This window comes from Lampetra fluviatilis, chromosome 11 (genome assembly GCF_964198595.1).
Source record: "Lampetra fluviatilis chromosome 11, kcLamFluv1.1, whole genome shotgun sequence".
Lineage (NCBI taxonomy): Eukaryota > Metazoa > Chordata > Hyperoartia > Petromyzontiformes > Petromyzontidae > Lampetra > Lampetra fluviatilis.
The window spans coordinates 7688740-7716065 of NC_136285.1; the positions used below are offsets into that span (position 1 = coordinate 7688740).

The following is a 27326-nucleotide window of genomic DNA, read 5'->3' on the forward strand; positions in this document are numbered from 1 at the left end:
CAACTGTGGACTAAAGCAAGTTGTTACGAGTGGCAGCGTGATTGGGGAGTGGTGGATGTCGTGTGCCGTGTTGGCCTTCACGGGTGCTACTTGCTAACAGCACTTTCCCCAAAATACTGTAATACTCTACATATCAAAACAAGCTAAATCATTGTTCCTCACTCGTTTTCAGAGTGGGGGGGGGGGCCCACTTTCGCCGATAAGACATCGGTGTGAGGGCCGCGACACCGCTTGCAACGGGGAGGGGTGTTGTCACATGTTGTGCATTGCCAGGGGCTGTACGTCAGGGGCCGCATTAAAGGCCACCACCAGGGGCCCACAGTGGCCCGGCCGTGTCATGAAGAACACTGTGGTAGGAGAACCGGGCGGTGGGAAATGCCGAGGCAGACATCACTGGAGTGGCCTTGGGGGGGGGGGGGGCACAGCCACGCTCTGGAGGTTGGGGTGGGGGTGTCCGACTCACGAAGGGTTCCCGCTGGTTATTGGTTACATTGCGGATCGGATCGGTTACTTGATAGTTTCCTTTCATTGGTTCAGTATCCATACGAACATTTTCGATCACATATTCTGAACGTACACCAGAACACACAATGGACGCGTGCGTGCAGTGAAGGGCGGGTGCGATCATTAATCTGGAGAAAAGCAACAAGTGTGCACACGATTGCCACGGTTTGGCTATGCACCGTGCGAAAGAAGTTGAACACATGTACGCACACAAACATTGGTGGGTCAGCCAAAAGCAATCACAGGCGTTAAGGACAACAATGAAAATGCAACTTTCGTGGCGACGACTTTTAAAGGAGGCGGAAAGGGCAGGGCGCACTGGGGAGTGGTGGCTGTGTGGGCAGGGGGCAGCTTGTAAAGGGCAGGGGGCCACAGAGACTGTGAAGTGGTGCAAGGATGGGAAGGAGGAGTTGAATAATTCAGGAGAATTGTCGAGGCAGTGCCTCCCACACCACCCACCCACCCACCGTGTGTTTCATTGCTTTGCTCTGATCACTGCGCTGGCTCTTGGTGTTAAGAGGCACCTCGCCGGTTTATAGATTTTACAGCGACACGGTGCTTGTAATGGCCTTTGGCCAGGCACGACAGTGTTTGAATCACAGAGGGTCAGGTCTCCTTAGAAGGATGACATAACAAGGTACTGCGAGCCATCCAAAGCCCCAGGTTTTCATTTTAATAGTGATTTTATGGGCTGAGACTTCCCTGGTCGTCGCAAAACTTGGCTGTGGGAAAACACGACCAAATGGAAAGGTTATTTTGTCAAGAAATTTATGTTTTTTTACATTTATATATTATTGTTCCGTAACAAATACAATACGTTCTTTAACCCGCCCAGCTTTCTGTGAAAATGGATGTCAAATTATGTACAGTATAAATATTTTTTGTTATGGCACAGTCCCAGCGTCTTGCGGTAAACTAAAACTACACGCGAGACATTGTGCGGCCACGTAATGCTACGTGTCAGTGAAAATTGTCGCCGCAGTCTCCGAGGGATATCAAGAGGGAGAAGGGGGGGGGGCAACAACAAAAAAATCTGAAACAGTTAACAAAACAAACATCCAGCAGCTTTCCTGCCGCAGCGTTATAATTGTGGGAAATTTTGCATCCACGGGACAGGATGCAGATAGCTTGTGGTGCTTGGCTGCAGATTTGCCGATTCTGTCACTCTTGAGATGAGGAGAGGCCTCGGTGCTTAGTGGTGGGGGCCTCCTGCACAGTTCAGCAAGGAACTCCAAATTTCACAGCAGGCGATAGACAGAGGAAGAGGCCCACGAGTGATGGTGTGTCTTAGTTAAAGCCAACTCATTGCATCATCAATGCCAGTGGCAGCAGCAGCAATGGAATCACCATCATTGTCACTGTCGGTAGCAGCAGCAGCATCGTCAACTGATAATTAATTAGTTGAAATAAATAAATGTTACCTGGCTCTTCATTAACCATCATCATCAGCCATGGTCAACCCACTGCTGCATGAAGGCTTCCCCAAGCCGCCGCTGCCACCACCCCTCGTGATTCTGCGATGTAATAATCCACCTGGCACCTGCACACGAACTGATTTCATGGCTGCATCTCCCCAGTTGACGCGTTCCATTCTTTGTCTGCTACTGTTGCAATTTTTTCCCATCGGCCATCATCATTCTGTATAGTGTCAGTGTCTTGTAAAAGTGATAATGAATCTCAGTGTGCTTTCATCTGCGGAAATAAATGACATCCATCAATCAACAACCACAATCGCACAGGTGTTTCTCGTAAAAGCGATCGGTTGTCTCAACGGGTGCTGCCACCTGGTTCAATAACGCAAACGTAATTACGTTGAGTTAAGGTGACTTTACTCGTAAAGAAGACGTAAAAAAAAGGACCAGACAGAAACGAACAAAGACCGGTCAAAAAAAATTGTCAGGGCCTAAAAAAAAAATGTATAGAGGCGTGCGACACCTTAGAGCAATGTTCCGACACCGAAACATTTTCAGGATATTTTCTCAAGGCTACACCTACCTGCAGATTTCCGCTCTTCCTGTGTTAATGCCATGCGATTGACGTCCCAAGGCTGCGGCTTCTGCTACGTTTGCAAGACCCCCCCCGCCTCCTGGCCCTTGTCACCCCCAGGGGGGTTGGCTCACCAGAAGGGGGGAGGGGGGGGCAGCACTGGGCGATAAAAACGGATGGGGCTCTCAGGCAGGGGATGGACGTTGTTTTTTTTACGCGCAGTGTGAACACTTCTCTTTTTTTTCATTTCCTTCCCCAACCTCCCAGGGCAAGCCAAGCCCGGCTACCGCAACCAGATTTTGTTTGAGTAGGAAAAAAAATCCCAGCAAAAGGAACTCTTGCGCACGCTCTATGGGAGTGGTCCTTTGTTAAACTCATCCCTGTTTGTGTTGCCCATCCATCGCTAACTTGAAACTCGTGCGTGCCGGAATCCTCACGCATGGAAACACGTATGAGCCGAGCTTCAATTCTGATTCATGTTCAAAGTGAAATATTGTTCTGGAAAGCCGAGGGGCTGATTTAACTACTACACGTATATTTTATTCATACGTGACGGTACAGGACACGGCATTCTGCCGTATACATGAAATATGCAGAAGCACGGTTTATTGCAGTTTCTGCATTTATTTGTGTTTGGGGTTGACCACAGCGTTCCTGTCAATGTCGGTGTTTTTGCACCTTTGTTTTTGCGTCAAATCATGCTTTGTTGCATGGCTATTGGGTCATGACTTTTGAGGAGTTGTGTTTAAGGCATGGGTTGCAGTAGAAACGGAGCCAAACAAACATTGTTTATTTAGAGATTGTTTTCACAATACGAGCTTAGTTTACTTCTCGCATGCCATTAAGCAAGGACCTGTGTCCATAATATCATTTCTTTTCTGTTAAAAGGAAAGGTTCTGAAAATAGGGGTGGGAAAAAAATCACACTTACACTCGTGCGAGAAAGCATTTGGTTAAGTTGTTATGTCAAGATAAATGAAACTTCATTCATTCCTGTGATGTCCCCCTTACCAACGTGGTGTGACCAGTCAATACGCACGCACCAGCAACGGTGCTTAGACGGTCAGCTGTGCACGGCTCCGAAACCACCGCATGAGCACTGGAACTGCTCACCAGAGTCTGAGTTGATCTGCGCGAATGAAAGAGACGAACATTTACCCCTTGGCTGTGCGCGCATGGCTGATGTGATTACAGTGTTGTGTAGGAGTTCCCGATAGCCACATCTGTCCTGCCACCTGTTGTGCATGATGTCATCCGCTATGGCGTAACAATCTACTGCCAAATATAGCGCTCAGCGGTGACGTATTCTGAAACTGGATTGCATCAACTGCGTTGCACAATTGACTTTGCTCAGGTTTTCAAGGCTGAATTCGAGAACACGTACGCGACTTGAAGACGACATCGCGTTGACTGTTAAGCAAAGTTAGTGGGCTTGGGCAACACGTTCTTCTCAGGGATGGTGACCGGTGCTAGTGGTAAAGTCTAATGATGGAGTGGCAGGCAAAGGAGGGAACGAATCCAAGCGGGTGTAAACCATGCAGATGGGGTTGATGAATTTAGATAATTTCCAGGGGCTGTATGGATTTTTGTAATGCGACACCAAGGCAGATGCCAAAAGGCTTCCGGAGGCCTTCATTCAGCAGTCCATAGATCATTGCTGATATTGATTTGAGATTACATTCTATTAGTGTCACTGATGAAATACGATAAGTGTCTTTTCACTTATATGTATACGTCTGAAGAGCCATTTAAGCATTTATTACAAGTATGGGGAATACACACAAAATGTGGGAATCGTGGCATTAACATTGGGCTAAGATTGATTATTGTTTATCGACACGGCATCCTTGATACGAGTTCCTCATAGGTTACAGTAAAATAAATTCCACTGCCAAAATAAAAAATAATTGCTTATTTATTTAACTAAGGAACACTGAGCCCCATTCTGTACTTTTGCATGCTACAGTTTTGGCATGGATGAGAGAAAGGCAAAGCTAACTTCTTCATTTTACCATAACTGATCATGGCAAAAATATCACCGTGTGAAAATCCACCAAAACCATTAATAGTATCTATAATTAAGTTATTAGCACATACACACATGTTTTGCACGAACTGTAAATGCATGCGATACGACACATTTTTAAATATGCTACAGCAGTACACTGTGTATCAAAAAATAGTCCCGAGTTCCTTATCAAATGAGAATAGAAGCTGCGCTTATCTTCTGTGTACAGCTCTGAGCCAGTGGTAAAAAAAAAATGTCACGTGTGTTGAACTTCTTCCGCACCGTACGAAGCCGACCGTGCAAACCCGATGGTGGGAGTGAATCTATCCACAGCACAACCACTGTTAGCTTCCCCGCAAAGTGGTGTACTGATTTTGTTTCAACCCGAGGGGTATGATGGGCTGCGTCAACCACCAACCAGAATTTGAACTCGTAACCTCACCACTGCTGAGCCGCTTGGGGCCTTCCATAAATGACGTCACGCGATTTTGGACGATTTTTGACACCCGCCCCCCCTCGTCACAGGGCGTCACAAAAAGTCAGACCCCCCCTCCTCAAATATGACGTCACAAAGCTCTGCCCCCCCCCAAACCATATTTCCATTTTGAAAATAAAACATGCTTCAAATCGCTTTAAACTATTGTCATTGTAGTGCGTATTTAATGTGGCGCTGTACTCTGATGTTGTAGGAGTGTTGTTATGACAATTAGTGTTGTTATAACAATTCTATATTTATTTAAAGTTGCGCATTTTGATGTGACGTCATATTTCTCAACCCCCCCCCCCTCGTCACACATCGTCACAAATGTCTGACCCCCCCCCCTAGGTGTGTGACGTCATTTATGGCCGGCCCCTTGCTCTGTAGATGATCCACCTGGCCAGCGGTAGGGCTGGTCATCATGTACATTGTACACAATCAACATGAAGGGGAGTTGTGGTGTCGTGTTTGACTCACTGCCCTACAAATCCAGTGACCTGAGTTAATTTCCCGGCCTTGGCTGACATCAGCGGCCACATCTGAACTCGTCCTGCCCCTCCTTGATTTTGACAACCTTTGTTGTTGAGTGTGGTGAAGTATGCTCTATATACATATAGTATGTATGTATATGATTGTATAATATACTACGTATATGATGACTGATATTAGTGCTTTACAACCCTTTGTCGATAGCGGATTTCGTTTGGCCATAGTTCACTAGGCTGTCAGTGCCAGATTATGATGGGGGGAGGGAATCTAAAAGCCCCTGGTGACTCGGTGAAGCTTATCAGGTTTAATGTTGCAAATGACAAGCTTATTAATGTACAGTAACTCGAAACGGCCAATGGACTAATTGAGATTGATTAATTCATCTTATTTATTGTACTACCCAGCGTGCCTTGCTACAGCACGTAATTATATTTTTGTTGTGACAAAAATGAAGGGCAGTTCCTGTAGTTCCCGTAAGCACGGCAACCATTTACATTTGTTTTTCCATTTTCCTATGCGTGGGGGAGGGGGGATGACCATTGTCATTGTCACCATAAGGCGATCATTGTCCGGTAAGAGCTAAAGGCGCAGCCCTGAAATGCCTTACTCATGCCACTGCCGGCAGAAGGACCTCCACTCGAGAGAGCTCTGGAGAGGGAGGGGGGGTATCTTTTGGCCTACTCTTCACGAGGTGACCAGCCCCTCCCCACCCAGCCATTTTTGGATGCACGACGGACGGACGGACACAATTATCCCCTGTGGGCTGGTTTAACCAGGAGGTTCCTACCAGTATATATATTCATTTTATTAAGTCAAAGAATGTCAAGTGCTACAATGAGCACGATTTTTGGGACTGCAATGGAAAAACCCCTTTCGCAAGGCAAATCGGTTACAGACTGCAGACCTCAACTGGTGGCAAGTCGCATTCCTTGGCTGCCACTTGGCAGCTCATTTGGTCATGAGATCATCGCTCGCTCGCCACATTCCACGGAGCAGTCGCGAGCGGACAGCAAAGGGAATGATGCAATCGCGGGGAAAGCACCGGGCACGGCTACTGCAACCTCGTTTTTTTAAAAAATGTACGCACGTTTGTTGAACTTGCCTGCTTATATTCGTTTAAGTCTTTGACGCTTAACTCGACACGGGGTAGCGTTTTTTGTTCTAGATTTGAAGATTTCGTGACTGCAAGGATTCATATTCTTAGGTTTTGTTCGGTAAAGTCACGTAGGTAAAATGTTTTAATTAATCAAAGTAAAATAAAAAAAACGACGTTTCGGAGGCAACACAAGCTTCCGTCTTCAGGTGGAACCGTCACAGCACGATAGCTGTATCAATACAGCTGTATCAATACAGCAATCGTGCTGCGACGGTTCCACCTGAAGACGGAAGCTTGTGTTGCCACCGAAACGTCGTGATTTTTACGATTTTTTTTTATTTTACTTTGATTAATTAAATTTTTTTACCTACGTGCCTTTACCGAAAAAACCTAAAAATAGCGTTTTTGTTGTTTACAGTCGTTTTGGGCCACGTCAGTCAACGCGATAACCTGTGCACTGACTCATCCATTCACTCAGCCATGAATTCATTCACAGGCGTCATTTCCCTGTCCTTTACAAGGGCAAGACTCGGAGCCGTTGTTGGTTGGGGGTCTCCTGCACCTTATAAAAACGTTAAAAGAATAACTATTGGACGATGTGTTAATAGATACATTATTGGAGTGATTTTTAGAAGTATATTTATTTTATTAATTTGGATGAAAGATATAAAAACAACAACCTTTAATGATATTCGAGTACAGTAATTATAATGATTTATCGCCCTTCTTTCAATCCACTGCTGGATGAAGGTGAACCCACGTCACGTATGATGTCATTGTGGCTATTTGACCGTATTTCACCACTTTTATCAATGAGGTGGAAATGGGGATCATAGACGTGGGAGCATAGAAGTACAGTACGACGATGAAGTTTGCTGCACTGTCTTGGGCTTGGTGTTTGCCGATCCAGGCACTGTAAGTGGCTTAACCCTGCTTCGTTGGCGACATCTGACAAGATTGGGCACATTCCGTGTGTTTTGGTCATTGGCAATCATTCATAACTACTGTAGTTTCTCTCATGTTCACACATACACACCCACCACTGTGCATTGCAAGCTACCCTACACATACACCCAAGAGGGGTGGCCTCCGAATTGCTGATGGGATGTGTAAAAGATACTTGCATATTTTACGTGCAGGAAACATTTGTCTTATGTATATGTTCTCCACAGCGATGCTCATGATTGTTTCGTGTTTTGTATAATATAATTTACGTGTCGAACTAGGACCCATATCTGGCAGGTCCTTGCCTATAATATCTAATAGTTCACCAGCGTTGGTTCGAGCACGCCTGCCTCTGCTGAGGATACACTCACTGCATGTCGAAAGCGGTCCGGAGATTTACTTGTGTTGAAACGATGCTTTCTGAAATTATGCATTCCAAGAAGGCCGTATGGCTGATGGGATTTTAAACACATGTATGTGAAGGTACAGATATGTGAAAGAGACACATTGACAAACGTTTTTATCACAGTCAGTCCTCCCACGTGAGAGCACTACTCTGCGTGTGTAATGCATGCATGTATGTTGAACTTCTTTTGCACCGTACGTAACCAACCGTGCTCATGGGAGGTGTGGCGGGGGCAACAAACAAAACGCAACACGCGCATAACCTTGTGTTAGATGACCAAGTTTCAAGGTCTTGGCCATGTTATTGTAGATAGCGCTTGGAAAATTAAGACAACTACACACCGGGTTCATCTTTGTTCGGAATCATCAGTACGGTTTATCGGGACAAGTCCTCCCTGATCACTGTGCGGGCGAAAAAAAACTAAAAATATTCTTGAATAACATTGCATTCTAAAATGGAAAATATAAAATAGCCAACTTTTCAGGCAATGGGGCTTGTTCATAGATTATGATTTATGTGCTATTAACAAGGGCCATTGCCCGAAACGTTACCTACTATATATATTTGATGATATTATATATGTACATATATTTATTTATTTATAAAAAAAATATGCTTCTAGCTTTGAAGGCTGTCCTATTGACGAATGTGATGTTTGTGTTGTTTGTGCTTGTGCACTGCTGTCAACGGCAGTATCACCAAATTATTTGTTGAACGGTGGGGACGGCTCGCATCTTCTTTCTGGATGGAAATAAATTTACGAATAATAACATTTTTTTTCGATTTAAAGCTTTCATGACTGCAGGGATTCATCTTCTTGGTTCTTTCGGTAAAGTCACGTAGAAGGGAAGTAATAAAATAATAAAAATAAAACATAATAAAATAATTCTCACGACGTTTCGGCCACAACGCAAGCAGCCGTCCTCAGGTGAAGAACAGGTCTGTCGAGAAGACAGAGTCTGAATGACAACCCCAGACTTGGAGCGTCTATTTAAGCTGGGTTGGAAGGGGGGAAGAGCGCCTTGACAAAATATTTTGCATATCAAGAGGAATTTAGCATATATACAAGCTTATATATATGCTAAATTCCTCTTCATATGCAAATTATTTTGTCAAGGTGCTCTTCCCCCCCTCCAACCCAGCTTAAATAGACGCTCCAAGTCTGGGGTTGTCATTCAGACTCTATCTTCTCGACAGACCTGTTCTTTACCTGAGGACGGCTGCTTGCGTTGTGGCCGAAACGTCGTGAGAATTATTTTATTATGTTTTATTTTTATTATTTTATTACTTCCCTTCTACGTGACTTTACCGAAAGAACCAAGAAGACTAAGAACATGAGCAGCTGGTGATTTGTGGACGGTAAAAAATACAAGGTCTAAAAATCTAACAATTTACAGAAATTGATGTAATTGGTTTGGTTGTCACTCGACTGCAGTCGGGAGGCCTACGGTGTCATCGCTTGTGACCTCCTGCACCCACCAGGCCCCCTCTAGCATAGAGCCTCGTGAGCAGGGGTCAACCATAGAGAATTGAGTCACATGAGGTTCAAGAGCTTTTTTTCTTTCTTCAAATCAATAAAAAAAAGTTTTAGTTGTTTTATAATAACGTGGCTGATTTTAATCACATTTTATTTTAAAGTCGTGATTGTTAATGAGCCATGATCTATACAATGCTGGATAAAGCCTCACGTATTTACACGGAAAATCGCTTGTTACACATTGCTTCAAATAACAGTGCCACTGTGGAAATGATCACGGTTGCACTGTGTAGCTCTGATAAGTGTTTTCGGGTATGTACTGCGTGCTCTTTGGCACGATGTCCGACGTTTTGCTTCACGTGCTGGACGCTTCTTTACGAAATCGAATTCTTCAGGAACTGAACAATGAGCCGACCAGCCAGATCATACAAAAAATGCCCATCACGTGTGGCAAAACGTTGAGCTCTTGCTTACAGGTTACAATGCTAATAATCAGTTACACATTCTAGAAAAAACCCAGTGACCAATTAATGTCCCCGCGTGCCGAACATTGCATTGGCCTTGTGCACTGGATAGTGAGATTAATTATTAATGTGCCTAATCACTGCCCGGAAACCATAGCCCTTGGGGGAGGGCTCCCTCTGTCCCAGAAGAATACTGGCTTATCCTGGAGCTGTGCATTCTGCGTGCATTTGCATTGGTTATTAATGAATTAATGTACGGGTGGGTTTCCTGTTTTTCTTGCAATCAGCTTTGTGTTCCAGTTTTACTAATTCATGGAAATATAGGAATCGATGATGAACATATGTTTTTTTTGGGATCGGCGGAAGGTTTTCTTATCAAAATTTAAACAAAAAAACCACGGAAATTCTGCATGTGTGGAACTAAAGTGGTTTGGCGTTAATGTACTGAGATAAAAGTGTATACAAAAAGTACGCCTATATATTGATATGACATACTGTATCCATGCAATGCATTACATTGAGCAGGACAAAGGAGGGTCGGTTACACAAACACACTGGCAACCGAGGGTTGGACCTAGGAGCAGTTGGCGGGAATCTTCTGACAGATCGCGGAGATTGTTGTGTGTCTATTGTGCAGCAGCTTCGGGATCTGGTGGAGGGCAGAAAGCGTTGGTGAGGAGGTGTGGTCACAACACCGGCTTAAGGCCACAATGACTTCTTGACCTTAATTAGAACATTTGCTAAGTACAGTACAGTATGGCCTTGTTGCATTTTGTCCAAGGTGTAACATCTGCCTGTTTGGTACAGGGCCCTATTACCTAACTACTCAATCGAGAAGCAAATTCTGCTCATGTTTCCTAGTAAATTTAAAACCGGTGGTCCGAGTGGTGGGTCTGGGTTGATATTCTTAGGTTTTTTCGGTAAAGTCACGTAGGTAAAAAATTAAAATTAATAAAAGTAAAATAAAATAAAAATCACGACGTTTCGGAGGCAACACAATCTTCCGTCTTCAGGTGAAAGACGGAAGCTTGTGTTGCCTCCGAAACGTCGTGATTTTTTTAAAATTTTTTAAATTTTACTTTGATTAATTTTAATTTTTTACTTAAGTGACTTTTCCGAAAAAACTTAAGAATATGAATCCTTGCAGTCACGAAAGCTTCAAATCAAGGGTCTGGGTTGTTTAATGCATTGCGCTTAGAACCTGGCGACCCAAGTGTGGTTGCACGGCTAACATCAGTGGCAGGTGACATCTGAACCAAGCGTTCTGGTCCAGGCCTTTGCCAACAACACTTACTGATCAGCGTGGGGTATGGTCACATAGACTTGTGGAGGCCTTCATCCAGCAGTGGACTGACAAAGCACTGTAAATTATAATTGTCTTTTGCATTTACGACCTCGACATTGGTACGCGAGTGGCTTTTGTCTGCACTTTCATGTCGAGAAGCTCTTTTATGTTTATGTTGTCACACGCGTCTATGAACTCTGCCAAGATGACTGTGTGCCTCTGTCAAAAGAACCTATTGACCCTGAGCAAACCGACTCGATGCGGAGCGACAGACTGCCGCTCCGTTATCCAGGCACCCAAATTAACTTTCATTAACCTCAACTTCTGCCGAACGACCCTTCGGCAGGCGCTCATTGTTACGCGAATAACAGCAGCGCGGCTGAGTTTGGCGACGGCGTTCTCCTTGCCTTGGCCAGAGACGCGTGTGGCGCCCATTTGAAGAAGACGAAAAAAAAATCTCAAACGTTGAGAAGCTTCAGAAGGAGAGTAAAACAGAGCCCCGTATTGTTGCTTAGTGCTCTGAGCTCAGAACTCAGACCCATGTGACAAATGTTAACTCGGTGCCACAGGGAGAGCGTTACAATCTGGTTTCGTGGCCCCAGGCTTGGCCATGGTAAAGAGTGATGGCCAGGCTCTGAATGTGGACGTTTGTGTGAGCATGGGGAAGCATGACCGAGCTGCGTGGTGTAGGAATGTTGATAGTCCTTTGTCAATCCACTGCTGGATGAAGGCACCCCCCCCCCCATAAATGTTGGTCAGGGAGTTGTTTGACCATACTTCACCACTCTGGTAAGTGGTGGTTGGTGAAGGGGGAGGTCTATTGGGTCATGTCACTCTCCACTGATGATCGCATAACGGGTAGCGCAGTGGTATATTAATCATTGGTTGTGAAATACATTGCATTCATAGACTATCTGAGCAGATTATACACGGTATATTTTAAAAGTTTGTCAAAGAGAGTTTAGTAATACTTATTGTATAATCAGTGTTTGGTGTTTGTGTAAAACGATATACTGTCCAAATGGAGAAGCGTAAGTCCTGGACAGCAGGCATATTCCCTTTTCATTGTTAATTGTATGTACGTCAAACTCATATGTTTACACATGCAAATGTTGTATGGGAGTATACAAAGCAACTGAATACTCCAGTGCACGGTACTGTACATGGGCATTACTTGAGGGTGGGTGGTGGTGCATTGGTGAGCTCAGCAGCGGTCTATTCCTGGCCACAGCTAACATTGAAGTGAAATCCCAACCGGTTGTTGGCCTCCACTTTCACCAAAGTGTCCTGCCGATACGGCATTCGTATGGGGGAAGCCTTCATCAAGGAGTGGATTTACAGAAAGCTTCAATGTAAACCGGGAGATTAATTAATCCAATCGGGTCACGTGAAACATTGCATATTTTTTTGCAAGTGCGACCTGGGTTATCCAGTAATAATAATTAAAACAGTAAATGTTCTAACGGCACTGCGCGGGACTAGAATCTGTTTCATGAAAAACTAAAAAAAAAGACCTCAGCCCTTGCACCAAAGTGACGCCAACAGACTCGTGTTATTTTTCAAAAAACATGATTACAAGTCGTCCAATCTCTCGTCGCATTTCCATGGGTGGGGGTAAGGAGGGGGCAACGGATAGGAAAACCGTTTGGTCATCGGCAATACCGCAGTTGGCGGGTTGGCTGTCGTCTCGCCAATTACAATTTAACTCGTGCACGCCCAGGATATACAACTACTGCCAGTGACTCCGTCAATCCACACGGGCTGACGAAGCCAATGCGTAGGCAGGGGAGGGGGGGATGTGCGAGTTGAGTGGGTGTGGGGAGTTGGCCATGGGGTGGGAAAAGTGGGGGCGGATGACCATGATTGGTCGTTTCCCTTCAATCCCATTGGCCGCGGCGAAATGCGAGAAGGAGGTGACCTCATTGAGGATTTTATTCATTTATTTCTGCTCTGCCCGGGCGTGGGGCCACAGAGCCACGAGTTTGTTCGCTACCCCTCCTCCCTCCCTCTCTCTGTCTCTACCCCCACCGGCTTTTGAGTCAACGCGTGGCAGTCGTGGCAGGAAGTTCACAAAACGACAAGAGGCGTTCGGAGCAACGTTTAACAGATTTTCGCAGCTTTTTTGGGAGGTTCTCGTCTTCACCGCGGTTCTTTCAAGTTTAGACGCGGTGTGAAGAATTGTTGTGAGCGAGAGAGGGATTTAGAAGTTTGTTGGTTGTCATCTAAGTGTGTGCGCGTTTTTCTTTGGTCTTAACGCCATAAAAAAACCGGTTTCAGAGAACACGATTCGGTGTTTTGGAGCATTGACGTCAATTATTGCAAGGCACACATAAGGTTGGCTCTCTAAACAAGGGGCTTTATCAGTGGTCTCGCAGGAGTGAATACACACAGTTGGGAGTATTTTTTTTTTTAAACCACAAACGCCTAGGTATACAATTAAACGTGAGCTGGAGGAGGAAATCAAAAAAGCCGGCATGTCTTGGAGCAGCACCATGAGCAGTGGCTACTCCAGCCTTGACGAGGACTCTGAGTTTGAGCAGTTCTATACGGCACGCACCTCCTTCCTCTGGAAACCCAAGCGAAAGCCTCATCCGCACAAGGTGAGAGAGGGTCACGATCTGGCCCCAAGTCGGGAGCTGGTGGAGAGGGCCCCGGACGAAGTTTTGTGCCCATTCACGGGGTTCTCGCTTTTTTTTAATGTGTTCGTCTGGCTGCCTTCTCGATGTACAGGGGGTCAAGCGGTGGAGATATGTTAATGACCTCGCCTGGTATACAGGAGGTTGTGGGTTCAATCCCAAGCCTGATGCCAGTTGTATGTTTGGAGTTTGCACGTTCTCTGCATGGTCGCATGGATTTTTCACCGTCTCCGGGTTTTCTTTGCACATTTAGAAACATGCGTTTCGAGTACTGTACTTGGCTGCTATACATTTCCACGTGATAAGCCATTTAATTGAGCTGTCATTTGTGACCAGATCGCTTCTAAAAAAAGATCTGTATAGCTCAGTGAGCCTTACCTGGTAAAATAAAAATAGTTTAGAAGTTTTAGTTTAATTTCGCGGGTTATGTTTAAACGGGTCAACCTGTGTTTTGTGAAAATGTTTTGGCTGTTTAAAAAAAAATTCTGAAAGTTTGAGACGTGGGAACTGTGTGCGATTGGCATTTATGTATGTTGTTTTGTTCTAACTTTGTACATTAGGCTTGCATTGTCTGTCCTTCACTTGTTGACCCATGGTACCCATGGTACTCTTAGTAGAGAATTTATGTCTAAGTGCGCTCTCACCTAGTAAAATAAAGTCGATAAATCATCTCTCAGCATGATAGACGTATGCTCCATTGGACATATGTTTTTTGCTGTAACCAAATTTGGTCGTAATTTTCTCCTGCTAATGAAATGTATTTAATCCGCCAAAAGACTCTTGGCATTTGACTTGTAGGTGGGAAAAAATAATGAATTCTGCTTCTTGTTAAAAAAAATTACTACCAGGATTTGAGTCGGGGTCATGTCCCTATCTGTGATTTAATAGCTTAAATGGTGGAATAAAATATTACCTGCACTTCGATGAAAAGGTTAAACAGAAGGGGTATTCCAATGCTTATAATATTTTATGAAAACCATTACTCAAGAAAAGTTAGTGCTTGTTTCTTCTCGGAATTAAATGAAGGTTCTTACGTGGCAGAATACCTGTGTGCTTTTTAAACTGGTGAATGAGTTTGGAATATCCAAGTGACCGGAAACGGGTATGGGTTTAGTCTTTCATGAAAATGCTTTTAGAAACATGCATTTAGAGTATTTGGCTGTTGTATATTGCCACATGATAAGCCACTTAATTGAACTATCATGTGTGGCCAGGCCGCAAATGAAATATAGAGCTATATAGCTCAGTGGGCCTTAATTGGTAAAATAAAAACATTTTTTTTAATAGCTTGGTGGGGATATCACCAGTGACGTCGCTCATCAACAGTAATTGTAACGCGGGTGTAGCGTGGTAAGCGTGGGGCCCGGTGCAATGAGTGGATTGAGCCCCCCATTGGGGGGCTGGCCGCAGTTGCACCGCCTGGCCACTCCATCGCGATGTGACACTTTTAACACAAAGGCTGACGGATTGAGTCTTGTGCATCCGCGCGAGTATCATCACTGAGTCACATGAACCAATGTTGTATTAAGGCTGCCGCAGCTGCCAATGAAAAACAACCACCATTGCGTAGTGGTGGCGATGGGAAACGCCGCAGACAATTGGCACTGAAATTACAGTACTCAACTTCCGTCGTAATAAAGAAGCACGCTGTTTACTGTCGTGTAGTGTACATCAATAAAATACCGTATATGGACAGTGATCCTTTAATCTTGTGTTACGCTTTTCAAGAATGACGCAGAACCAACTTCCACAGGCTAATGAAACATTGGCCGGCATATTGACGTGCTCCACTGCATTCCCCAGCTGTGATCTAAGCATTGAGGAGATAAGTTTACAAGCGATGGGGAGGGGTGGTTCGGAGGGAAAGAGATGTTAGAATGAGAACAAGTAAAATGAGCAGCATAGAGGATGTCTGGTGTGATGATTCACGTGGTGAGAGCAGTGGTCGTTCTTAAAGACAACAGTCGAGAAGGCCAAATGTCATTAAATTGGCCGCAGTTATTTTAACACTGGAGTGTGTCATAATGTTTCGTTTCTGGCTTCCCATTGAGCGTAACAATCACGACGATCGTGACCACATGTCTACTCGATTGCGAATCTCTTCAGAATATTTGTGAATGGGCTCATTCGTCAATTTGGTTACGTTTGGATCGTTTTGCCTGGTGGCTGGGTCCTCTACATCACAAACGGAGTTTTGTTTTTCAGCCAGTGTCACGAATGTAATTACAGTGACACTTATATAATTTTGTGCAAATTAATACTACATTGCAGAATCCGGTTTAATTACAACTGGTTAAAGTACACCACTGAATCATTACTACTTAGCATAGGAACATTTTCAAGGATTTTTTTAATGGGATCAGATGTAAACCACAAGTATCAGAGCAAACGGTAACTCTCCAATAGTACACAAGTAATTCAAACATGCTATTGTGTAACAAGATGTGCAGTGCTCTAGAAATAGTAGCATCAAAACTAAACTTAAAAAAAACCTACCATAGCCCCTCTGATAACACTGGTCAACACACTTTTTCTGGCATAAGGTATTTCAACGGTTTTAAGGTAATTTTGGGGTGCTGATTCCAAATTTGGCATCAGTTTTTGTCTATCACATCAGGTTTTTGAGATATCAAATAAAGCATTTTCAATGAAAAATGCAGAAGAAAAATATTAAATAAATGTGGGTATCTACATAAAATTATATTATAAACATACTATCCTAAAAATACAGCACCATATTTTAACACTAAAGCAGTCACTGACTCGCAACAACTTGCAATCATAAGTGACAGAGTTAATTTCGGGTAAAATCAATGAAAATGGGGTATACCGATAGCATAAAAATGAGATATGATAGAGCAAATCTGAGATCAGATTTGGAATCAGCACCCTGAAATTAGTCTAAAACAGCTGCAAAAGTCCAGGCCAGAAAAAAACGTTTTTGTTGTTGTTGACCAGTGTAATGTGCACACTGCCCAAGACAACGATGAGTGGACTCTTCCAAAGGGAGTTAACCTCATCGGGATGTGTGTATGTTGAACTTCTTTCGCATTGTACGTCGTAGCCAGCAGTCCTTATCGAAGCATGCTTATAGCATGAGACACATGTTGGGGGATGAGCGTGCAAATCATGTTAACTACCTCGCCTGGTATACAGGATTTTGTGCATGTTCTCCCCGTGGTCGCATGCATTTTTCTCCGGGTCATCCGCTTTTTCCCCACCACATTTTGAATCGACATGAGTTTAGAGCATTTGGCTGCTATACATTTCCACGTGATGATCTGCTTCGCTGAGTTCTCATTTGTGATAGCAAGGTCGCTTCTGAAAAAGAGCTACATAGCTCAGTGGGGCCTTACCTGCTACAATAAATAAAGTAGTTTCGTTTTAGTTTTAAATCAGGAGTCCTTGCACCCAGCAGCCATGTCCCCCTAAATCATGCGCAGCATTCCATGTAGAGCGAGAGGACCCCTCTGCGGTTGGTGGGGGGGGAGGTGCAAAGTTTTTCCCCGATCTGTACTATTTCCTTTTCGTGTAAGTGTGGCATGTACAGTCCAGCTAGCCGAGGATCCCATGCTTTTTGCGCCAGCAATTTACGAATCGTGCCCAGTAAACCCGTGGTGGTGTCTCCCTTTCGATTCGATTGAACTTTTCCCCAAAAGATGCCCAAAAAGCGGCCGGTCCCCTCTTTGATAACGGCTCAATGTTCCTGTTTTTTGCGCCGTATCCCAGGAGGCCAAGCGAGTGTGTACTTGAGCCGGGTTCTATTTTTCGAGTCACGCATTCCATGAGGACATTTTTTTTAAACGTGGAGCGGCTGGCTCGATGGTAGCCCTTTGGCGCGTCCGCTCACCAAGGAGTTGATGGCTTCATGCCCACAGGCGCGTCTGTAAGAAATTGCTAATGCACACGCTGCGTTCGCAAAGTGGACATTGCGACATAGTTCGTGAAAAAATAATCGTTGATTGGGTTTTGTCTCCTATTCCGTACCCCAGCGGTGAAATATTTCATTCAGTAAGTTTGAAACATATTCTGATGTGTCCTGTTGTAGCTGATGGGTCTTTTTCAGATTTACTTGAATTGTACTTTAGAGTTTTGCCATGAGATGAAAACATCCTTTTGGAAATCTCACAAAGCGGCATCCTTCCACGTGTCCAATTAATGGCCGCAAAAGGCATCCCTCATAGAACTGCAGTCTGTGCAAATTCGCTTTGTTCTCGTCTTTTTCTTCAGTTGTAATTGTGCTGTTGGAATCATGTCACCGAAGATTCCATTCGGAAATTTCTCAGAGCAGCGCATGGAAAGGGTGGGGGGGGGGCTATTCCACAGAACTTCTCCCCAAACATCCTTCAATTGGTCCTGTTCTCCTCTACATAGTAGGGGGCTACACTCTCCCACACGTTCTGCCAAATGAGTGTTTGAAACATGACGGTCAACGCGATGTTTAAACATTCTCGAAGCTGAAATTTAGCCACATTAAGTGCGGTCATCGGTGACCAGGCTCTTCCCGTCAACTCACTGCGCTTGAGAATCCGCTTTAAGCACGTGTGGCTGAAACACAGATTTGAACCCAGAATCACAGTGGTGCCAACTTGTGTGACTATACCGTATGGATTTTAAATAGCGACTCCTGAATTAGTGTGGTTAAATAGCGTTTTTTCAGACATTCATCATTTTCTACCCTTGATTCTCACTAAACTGAACAATACTCCTGAATTACTGTGGTTAAATAGATTTTTTTCAGACATTAATCATTTCCTACCCTTGATCCTCACTAAACTGAACAATATGCTGATGGAAGAATCAATAGTCTAGATGTATCCATTCTCAGTTAGCTGTACAAAGTAGAATAATAATTAAACTCTGTTAAACAAGTTTTCAAAGTCCTCTGAATGAAAACGGCACCGAGTACACATGTCTATTTACCATGGGTGTTAATTGCCATTGTGTAGGCATTAATGAGTTTCTCTTCCACATTAAATATGCGTTAACAAATGAGCGATAATAAAATCTGTCCCGAGTTAAATTCGAGGCAAACAAATCCACCAGCGAACAACGCACAGACCAATGAAATTAATTAAAAAGGCTTACTCCCAAGCTTCCGTGGGAAAACGACTGGATGCCCTTAACATCCTGATGAGACTGGAGGCCCTTGCCAGCTTTAAGCTGTAAATGAAACGCCGACATCCCTTTCACGATGTGATTAAAGGCTGCGACACAATGCAAGCTGTTATTGGCTGCCATCCGGATGATCTCAGATGTTGTCTCATTCGTTTGACGAACAAAAAGCTGCCCACTGGCTGTGACTCAGGTGTGAACAGCGTTTGGGATATGGCACGGAAGTATGTACAGTCCATGCCCCACGTGGAGTGAAACACAGTTTTTGGTTGGTTTGTGCAGAGAGAATGCAGCTCTTTTGATGACTTCCTTTCACCCACAATGCCTCATGGGTAACGAATAATGTATTTTTGGCATCCGAGTGTTGCTCTTTGCATTGAAGGGGATTTCATTTTTATGTGGAGTGCTCTTGCCAGGGACATCTGATAATTCAGCAGCATTTGTTCAACAAGCCTGACTACTGATTAAACCCACAATGAGGCTCACCAGTCCTCATTTTGTTTTGCTTAAACAAATGGCGTTTGATAATGGTCTGGAAAACCAATAGGCCGATGGATTAAAATCTATATATTTTATTTATGTGCGCCTGTGGTATATGGAGACAGAATCAAGTTTTTTTTTACATTTGCTTTAATGTGTCCTGCTGTCTTTGAGTGTGGCCCCATCAATAATTGAACTTCTATTTCCCCCCAGAGGCCAGTAACCGTGTCGCTAATATGTTTGCACGTTTGGCAGATATTTGGGTGTAGGCTTGCATTGGCCGTGCACTGTTTACATTGGTGTGAATTTACCGAGGTGGTTATTGGCTCGGAGTGAATAAACAAGACCATGATGTACGTTATTGCTTTCAGGAAGCAGCGGATTGAAATATACACGCGCACACGTACTGCCGCTGCGCGCGTTCGCAGATGTTACGATTTGCCTTGAATTAGCACTTACATCGAAATCGTTGCTTTTGGTCACGATTCAAGGGAGGGCCTAGTGTTGCCACCTCGGACACATCAGGGGAAGAATATCTCACAACACGAGAAGAGGGGAGAATCGCATGTAAATGCATTCTCTTGAGTGGTGTAGTTATGAATGCAATTGGCCAAAATCGGGACTTTTAATGTCCCAAGAATCTTTGCAGATTTCCCAGGACAATAACCTCATGATGTAGGACCATTGCCTGGAACGTTGCTATTATATATTCGTCTTAGGGCAGTGTTATTGATGAATGTGAGTTTTTTTGTTGTTATTTGTGTTCATGCATCACTTGCCACCCCAGTATCACATCAAAAGGTTTATCCCAAAAGAGTGATGATCCTCGTGAAAACCCGGGCAGGTGGCGAGACTCTAAGAGAGTCTACGGCGGACCGACACTTTGTACGGAGGGTGGTTGTGCTCATTGCAAGCCACTTTCCCCGTCATTGCAAGCCACCTCCCGGATGTCGAGTCATCGTAAAATACGCGGGGGACATGGTTTATTTCACGCTGTGCTCTCTTTGCCCGCATAAAACGGCGAGTCGGATGTTGGTCTCCAGCACGTGCGCCGCATATGCCGCCAACACAGACAGATCGGTTTCTAAGAGCCCGCGACTAGCCAAGCTTGCATTTATGTAGACGGCATTAAAAACAAAAAAGGCGACGTTTTGGGCAATGTGAAGAAAGGTTATTGACGAATGTGTTGAGTTTGTTATTGTTATTTGTGGCATGTGCACCACTACCGACTCAGCCGCGGTGTCACAACGTGTAATTTGTTACATTTAAAGTTTTTTTTTTCAGTTGAGCACGTGTGCTTTTCTTGTTCTGGCAGATAAAGGGATTAGGTGTGCTTTTTTGTTTAAGGTAATTTGGGTGTTGATCTTATCATCGTTGGAATCTTGGCTCAAAAGGCCCCAGATTATACTTGTCAGGGTGTGGTGGTGGTGGTGCTTGCCTCAAATCTTGTTCTTGAAATCGGAGGTGGTGTTTGTGGCACACAAAGGGGCGTCGCCTGTGACAGAGACGCTTGCTTGCAGTGCAAACAAGGTGGTGGTGTCTGAAGTTGGCAGTATACCCAAGTAGGTTTATGACGGGGCAGAGTTTGGGTGTGTTTCCCTTTGTATCTTTGCAGGCTCGCTCCAGGGTATTCGCATATGTACAAATAATCAATAAAAATAACTGACCACATATAATCCCAAACAGGGCCCATTTGGACGACTTATAAAAATAAAAATACATTTCTCTTGAGCATGAATGAGTGAAGAGATAACAGAGACATCTTGTTAAGCCCCCCACCCTACAGAATCCTACTCTCTTTAATAATCCTTAATGTCATGGCCATTTAGTGAATACCTCTCCATAACTCAACTGTAAAAACTCCAAAAGTCAAAACTTGAGACTCGCCCAACCCATCGGCGGCAGTGGCCGACCCAAGGAATGGCTCCAAGTTTACATTATCCGGCCACTGCCCATCATCGTCACCCGCCACCGCCATCATCCCCGGGACACATTCTGTCACCACTTGGTCAAAGCCACCACCCGATACATCCACCCCCACTCCTTCCCAAAAACAGCTCCGGTCCCAGGCGCCCACACGCTCCCAATCGCGCTTGAGCGCACCTCATGCCTCGGCCTTGTTTGGAAGGCAGTGCTTTCAAGAAGTTCCAGGCGAGTATTTATAGAAGCGAGGGAACACGACCGAAGGCAGTCGCTTTAATGTTGTGCGCGTTGTGCCGTTCAAGCTTGCGGAGACGGGGCTGGGTTTATTGCGACGAATGGTAAATTCACCTTTGGCCGCGTTCTTTTACAGTCTTTGCTGATGTAATGGAATTGACGCGCGTGTGTGTATTTGTCTGTAATTAAGAGAAGTTTTAAAATGAATAACAGTGGCGTAGTGGTTAGTGCACTTGGCTGTGAGCCCGGCAATTTGAGTCTGATTCTGGGCCACGGTTAACATCAGTGGTGAGTGATATCTGAACCAGTACCCCCCCCCCCAACACATAACATGCACTTCACCAGCGTGGTGATGTATGGTCAAACAACCACCACGATGGGCTGTAATTCATCATCATCCTTGTTTTTATTTTCATTGAAGTATTCACAGAAACAGGTTTGTTTTGCATAAAAACAACCACCTCGTGGCATCTTAGGCAACGCTGTGTTTTTTCATATCCTACGTAAACGTTATGCGATTAAAACATAAAATTGCAATCGCATTTTTTTATTCCAACAGTGGAATAACTACGTAGGCTAAATAAAGTGTCTTTCCAGATCACGGGCAGCTTTCATACCATGCACCTAAATGCATTCTTGTTAAGTAGTAAGTACCCTTATTAATCATTGCTTTATTATCCTTTCTCCCAATGTGTATGTGTGTGAATATATCTATAAAAAAAGCCAATGAAACTGCTGCCAGTGCTGATAAGTTTATAAGGTTTGTTAAGTCGTGTTGTTGCTTCCTTTAGACGGGCAGAATCGTGGCGGCGACGGACCTTTCTCACAGCCGCCCAGTAAATTGCCTCATTAAAGCATGCGCCCGCCGTGAACGAGAAATTATGACAAGGACTCTTCATAATCTTCTAAAGCAGATCATTGTTTTTCATCGTCTGAGCCCAAAATGACAAAATGTACGTTTGTACGCACTGTGAAACTACCGGTCCAAATAATAACCTCGGAGCTGCCATGGATATTATTTGGGATGCCCCCCCCCCACCTCACCACTTCACCGATCTGCACTGACGAACGTGGCGAAATATAGTCACGCAATCCCTATTACCAATAGGGCATGGGCAGTAATGGATTTATCAAGTCCTGCAAATGATAATTACTGCATTATAATTATTAAACCAGATAACTGGCTTTGAAGATGAACTCTGACAATCTAAACTGGGGACCCTGACCTGGTAAATAGCTTCAATTTTAACATTTATATTCAATAAGCCTTTTTTCTCGGGCGTGCTGTGTGTTCGAACGAACATATTTATTTGTGGGTGTGTGAGCTGAGCATGTTGTTTGTAATTGTGAACAGCCCTTCCGCCGGTCGCGGTGTATATTACAAAGTGATCGCTTCATTGTTTTCAGAGCGAGGGCCCTCCTTTTGTCAAAGGGGCCTGGCATACGGAAGCATCTGTTTCCCGCTTCCAGGAGGATATGAGAGCGAAATATGAGGCTGCTGGGAGCTGGGTTATTGGGTTCTGAAACCAGATGCTTGCAGCCATGTGGCTCACGTCTGGGAGAGAGCCAGAATCACATTAATATTACATGACTAAAATAATGACAAGGTGGGGGGGAATACAAAAAAAAGTGTATCTCTTGTGTTTATGTCTCGTGTCTGGTCTGCGGCATTACATTAAGAAGGAACCGAGAGCTGAAACAAACTTCAAGTATACATTGAGGCAGGGCAGCTGTTCTCAGTGGTGCATGCGTGTACAGTGCTCGTGTAAGGGTACGGGGCTAGAGGGCACGTGGTTAAATAGCTGACTGTTTAGCAGTTCTGTCCTACGTGTCGCTCAGAAGCAACAACGAATTTGAAGTGGCTTCCCATTCATGGGTGTTGGCTCCTGCCCTGTTTACAGTGATGCAGATTCCACATTCCCATGCCAGGCTGAGATAACCCACGGGACAACCAGCATTGACGTCACACAAAGTGGTGCTCATTTTCTTGACCCTGAAGAGGGGGGTCAGCCGATCTCCAGCTGGAAATTAAGCTCGGCAAATGTGTTTTTTTTACTATACTTCACCGTATTAGTCGGTGCAAGTTGTTGGAAAAGGGGAGCCTAAGACCAGTTCATAAATCGCTTGCCACTGCTGACCACAGACCGGATTAGAACTCAGGTGGCCAGCCAGGTTCGTGACTTCCTGTGCTAACCACTGTGCCACAACTTCTCCCAGAGAACAGTTAATAAGTACAGCACTCAGCATATTTACTGAATGAAACTTTATACCTTTTTTGACCAACATTTCTCTCAATACTAAATTAAAAAAAACACACACACACACTCACCTCTGTGTACAAAGTTAAGTCGCACAACTTTTATTTAGGATGGTGTACCGGATACATTTCATAAGTATTTTTTGTTATTTCAGTCAATGCTTGTGAAAAAGTTGTGTGTGTGCATTATTAATGGCAGGTTAATTACAAGTGCTCATCTCATGTGTGATTCCAGGAGTTAACACAAGTTGTTCCAAGCAGGAAGAGAGTAAATTTTAGAGCGAAACTGATGAAAGGCAATACCTAACACGCTATTGATTTTCCATACATATTGCATGTACATGCCGGACACTATAGTGGGGCATTACGAGTGGGTATTGACTAACATTAGAGGCCAATGTATGTCTTTATTATTACATCGAATAAGAGTGGGTGTTATTTGATCCCGTGATCCGCACGGCAAGGGGTAACACTCATTCAGTAGTGGGGTGATGAAGGGCTGTACATGTTGTGATGTAATTGAGTTGGTCATAAAAAAAAAATACGAGCAACTTGCAATCCTGACGAACATCAGTAATTTGTATTATATTAAATGTGCAGAAAATATGCCGAGTGATTGCTGCGTGCCTTCAAAACGAGTGCATTCACATCTTGATACAGTAAATTTTAGCTGTGACGGTCCCACCTGATGACGGAGACTTGTGTTGCCTCCGAAACGTCGTGATTTATTATTTTATTTCTATTATTATTTCTATTATTAATTATTATTTATTTTTATTTTTACCTACGTGACTTTACCGAAAAACCTAAGAGTTTGCATTCACATCGGCGTTTCAACTTTTGATCGTTTCTCATTTTAAAATATTCCAACCCGGTTTACGATATCAAATAACAATAATAATCTTCGTACATTGACATTTGAAAGCCTACTTAAAAAAAATCCACCAGTATTTCTCATCAGAGCTGCATGCAAACAATTGCCAATAAAATAATAATAACAACATGCTATCAGGTCTTCAGAGGGGACCCGCCTTGTCCCCTAGCGGCAAGGCACATCTGTTTCCAGGTAACACGAACATTTTTTTTTTGGCTCGTGCTCACTCGCTCGCTCCACACCGGTCGTGGGCAGCTACCGGAGCCCTCGCCGGTGCCACTCAAACGAGGGCTCCGCCACTCAAACGAGGGCTTCGCCACCGCCCCGCCGATTCCCGTCGCGTGTCACCGCCACAGCGCTGACGTCAACGGCTCCCCCGAGCGTCGCCCTCACCGCAGCCGCCAGCGCACGCCAGTCACGCACCGCTCTGCACCCCCTCCCAACAGATTTACAGAACACGACGTGCTCCGGTGCCTCACCCCTCCTGGAGCCTCGCCCCTCCTGAATCCTCACCCGTGTGTGTGATGGATCTCTCGGGGCTGTGTAATTTATTTTCTGGCTTCAAAACCCCACCGGCTTGTGCGGCGACTTGTTTAAGACGGCTTAAAATTGCACTGGGGGTTTGGGAGGAGGGGCGTATATGTGGGCCGTGTTGGTTTCTCCGGGAAAGTTTCAACAACGGGCGTTCACAGTCACGGCACAATGCACCTCTATTCCCCAAGTCTGATGTCCTCCAGGCCACGCGGCTAAGAGCGACAGTGCCATTGGCGGAAGGGAGGAAATAAAAAGAAGAAAATGGGTCAGTGGGCGATCGGTTTTGTAGAAACTCTATGGAATTTAGCATTTAGCTCCGTGCACAAAGCATTTAATGTGGTAAATCGGTCAACCTTAAACAGGCGAGTAATTTGCTGGTATTTTAATGTCACAATCCCGGTCGCCTTTTGTGAAGCGCATATTTTGGGCGGCGCAAACATCAAGCGTTTAAAATGAGCTTCGTTCATGCTCTAGGAGGGATTTAGTGAACCTTTGAAAAGCCAGTGGGTTTGGCAAACGTTACAGAAATGTTGAGATGGTTCAACTATGAAAACCGCAAACTCGGTTGTCATGCCACACACATACGTGCTGTTGGCTCATTTCTATTCTTGTGTGGACCTGCTCACAGATGGGAGCCGACCATTTCGGTGTTGCCTCAAGGTGGCCGTTATATCTCGGTGCGTGCTGCCGTTGAATTCATGTTCAGTAGATTTACGATCAGAAGTCACCTCCCTGCTTTTGTTCCCAGGTTTGGCTTTTGGCTGGGCCCGGAATATGTAACGTAAATAAATTATGATTATATTAACAAAAACAATCGCTTTTGCTAGATATTGAGCATAATAATTACGTTACAGGTGTCGCTGTTATGACTTACAATTGCCGTATCAATATCTTATGAGTGCTGTAAGATAAACGTGCAGCCTTGTAATATCTTGCTCATGCACTGCTGGTGGGAAGGGCCTCCGCTAGAAGGAGCTCTAGAGAGAGCCCCTCCTTGAAGAGTTTCTGTCCTACTTCCACGCAGGGCAAATATTTTGGAAGAGGTGGAAGTACCTACACGCGATGCGACCTGCAGATAGACTTAAGCGTGGTGTGCCCATTTATCCCGCTGATTGGACAGAGGTGCGTGCATTTTAAGAAACTTTCCCACGCCGGAATCTCGAACCGGCGACCTCTGGATTGCAAGTTCCATGTGCAAACCGTAACACCATGGCAGCATTCCTTCTGCCAAAGCTCATTGCACGGTTAGCGTGATTTAAATTATCGGCGTTGACATCGGTGATGAAATACGCAATTAATGAAAGCCATTCTAGATTTGAAGCTTTCGTGACTGCAAGCATTCATATTCTTAGGTTTTTTCGGTAAAGTCACGTAGGTAAAAAATTAAAATTTAAATTAATAAAAGTAAAATAAAAATAAAATAAAAATCACGACGTTTCGGAGGCAACACAAGCTTCCGTCTTCAGGTGGAACCGTCACAGCACGATAGCTGTATCAAGTAAGAGAAATTCCAAGAAAACAGTCCTTGTATATATACTGGTTGAGGGTGGGAAAGCGATGGGTATTACCTTGTTATCTCGGCATCTCTTGAGGAAGGCCAGCGTCTCGAGAAGCTGTGACTTCTTGTCTCGTTTTAATTTTAATTTTTTACCTACGTGACTTTACCGAAAAAACCTAAGAATAATGAAAGCCAACTTGCGATTGCAACCCGAGCCACGAATCGAGCCCACACTGTGCCACCCCCCCCGGCCCCCACCGCCGCCCCCCTTGTGCCAGCCCGTCCAAGGCTGCCAGCGAGCGTGTGGCCACCAATGACAATGCCACTTCTCCTCCCCCCTACAGGATGGCAAGGTGGAGCAGGTGCAGAGCCAGGTGCTGTCGCGGGAGGAGATCGAGCAGAAGATCAAGCTGTACAACGTGCGCAGCAGCAGCAAGACCAGCATGGTGCAGGTGAGATGAGGCCTTGCACCTGTCCCGACAGGCCCCCCCCCACACACGTGCGCGCGATCCAAGCACCACGCCGCGTTTATTTGCGAACGGCCCGCAGCCATGGTGCATGGTTACAAGGCAATAACTTCACCGTGGGGTGTTTTTAATGTTTATGTCTCGCATGTGGGTCGTCTCCCATGCTTCGCA

At 44.7% G+C, this 27326-nt stretch overlaps 1 protein-coding gene across 2 annotated transcripts in view; it reads left to right on the top strand.

Annotated features, from left to right (window-relative positions):
* LOC144934763 (ras association domain-containing protein 3-like) overlaps positions 1 to 27326 on the top strand; it is a 90916-nt gene that overhangs the window by 51101 nt on the left and 12489 nt on the right. Inside the window, exons 1-2 of one of the 2 annotated variants that reach the window (XM_078860887.1) lie at positions 13119 to 13737; positions 27033 to 27140. In XM_078860887.1, the coding sequence (XP_078717013.1) occupies positions 13612 to 13737; positions 27033 to 27140 (234 nt within the window). In that variant the 5' untranslated portion in view covers positions 13119 to 13611. Of the gene's footprint in view, positions 1 to 13118; positions 13738 to 27032; positions 27141 to 27326 lie in introns of those variants that run through there. The other variant, XM_078860885.1, reaches the window with a different exon arrangement.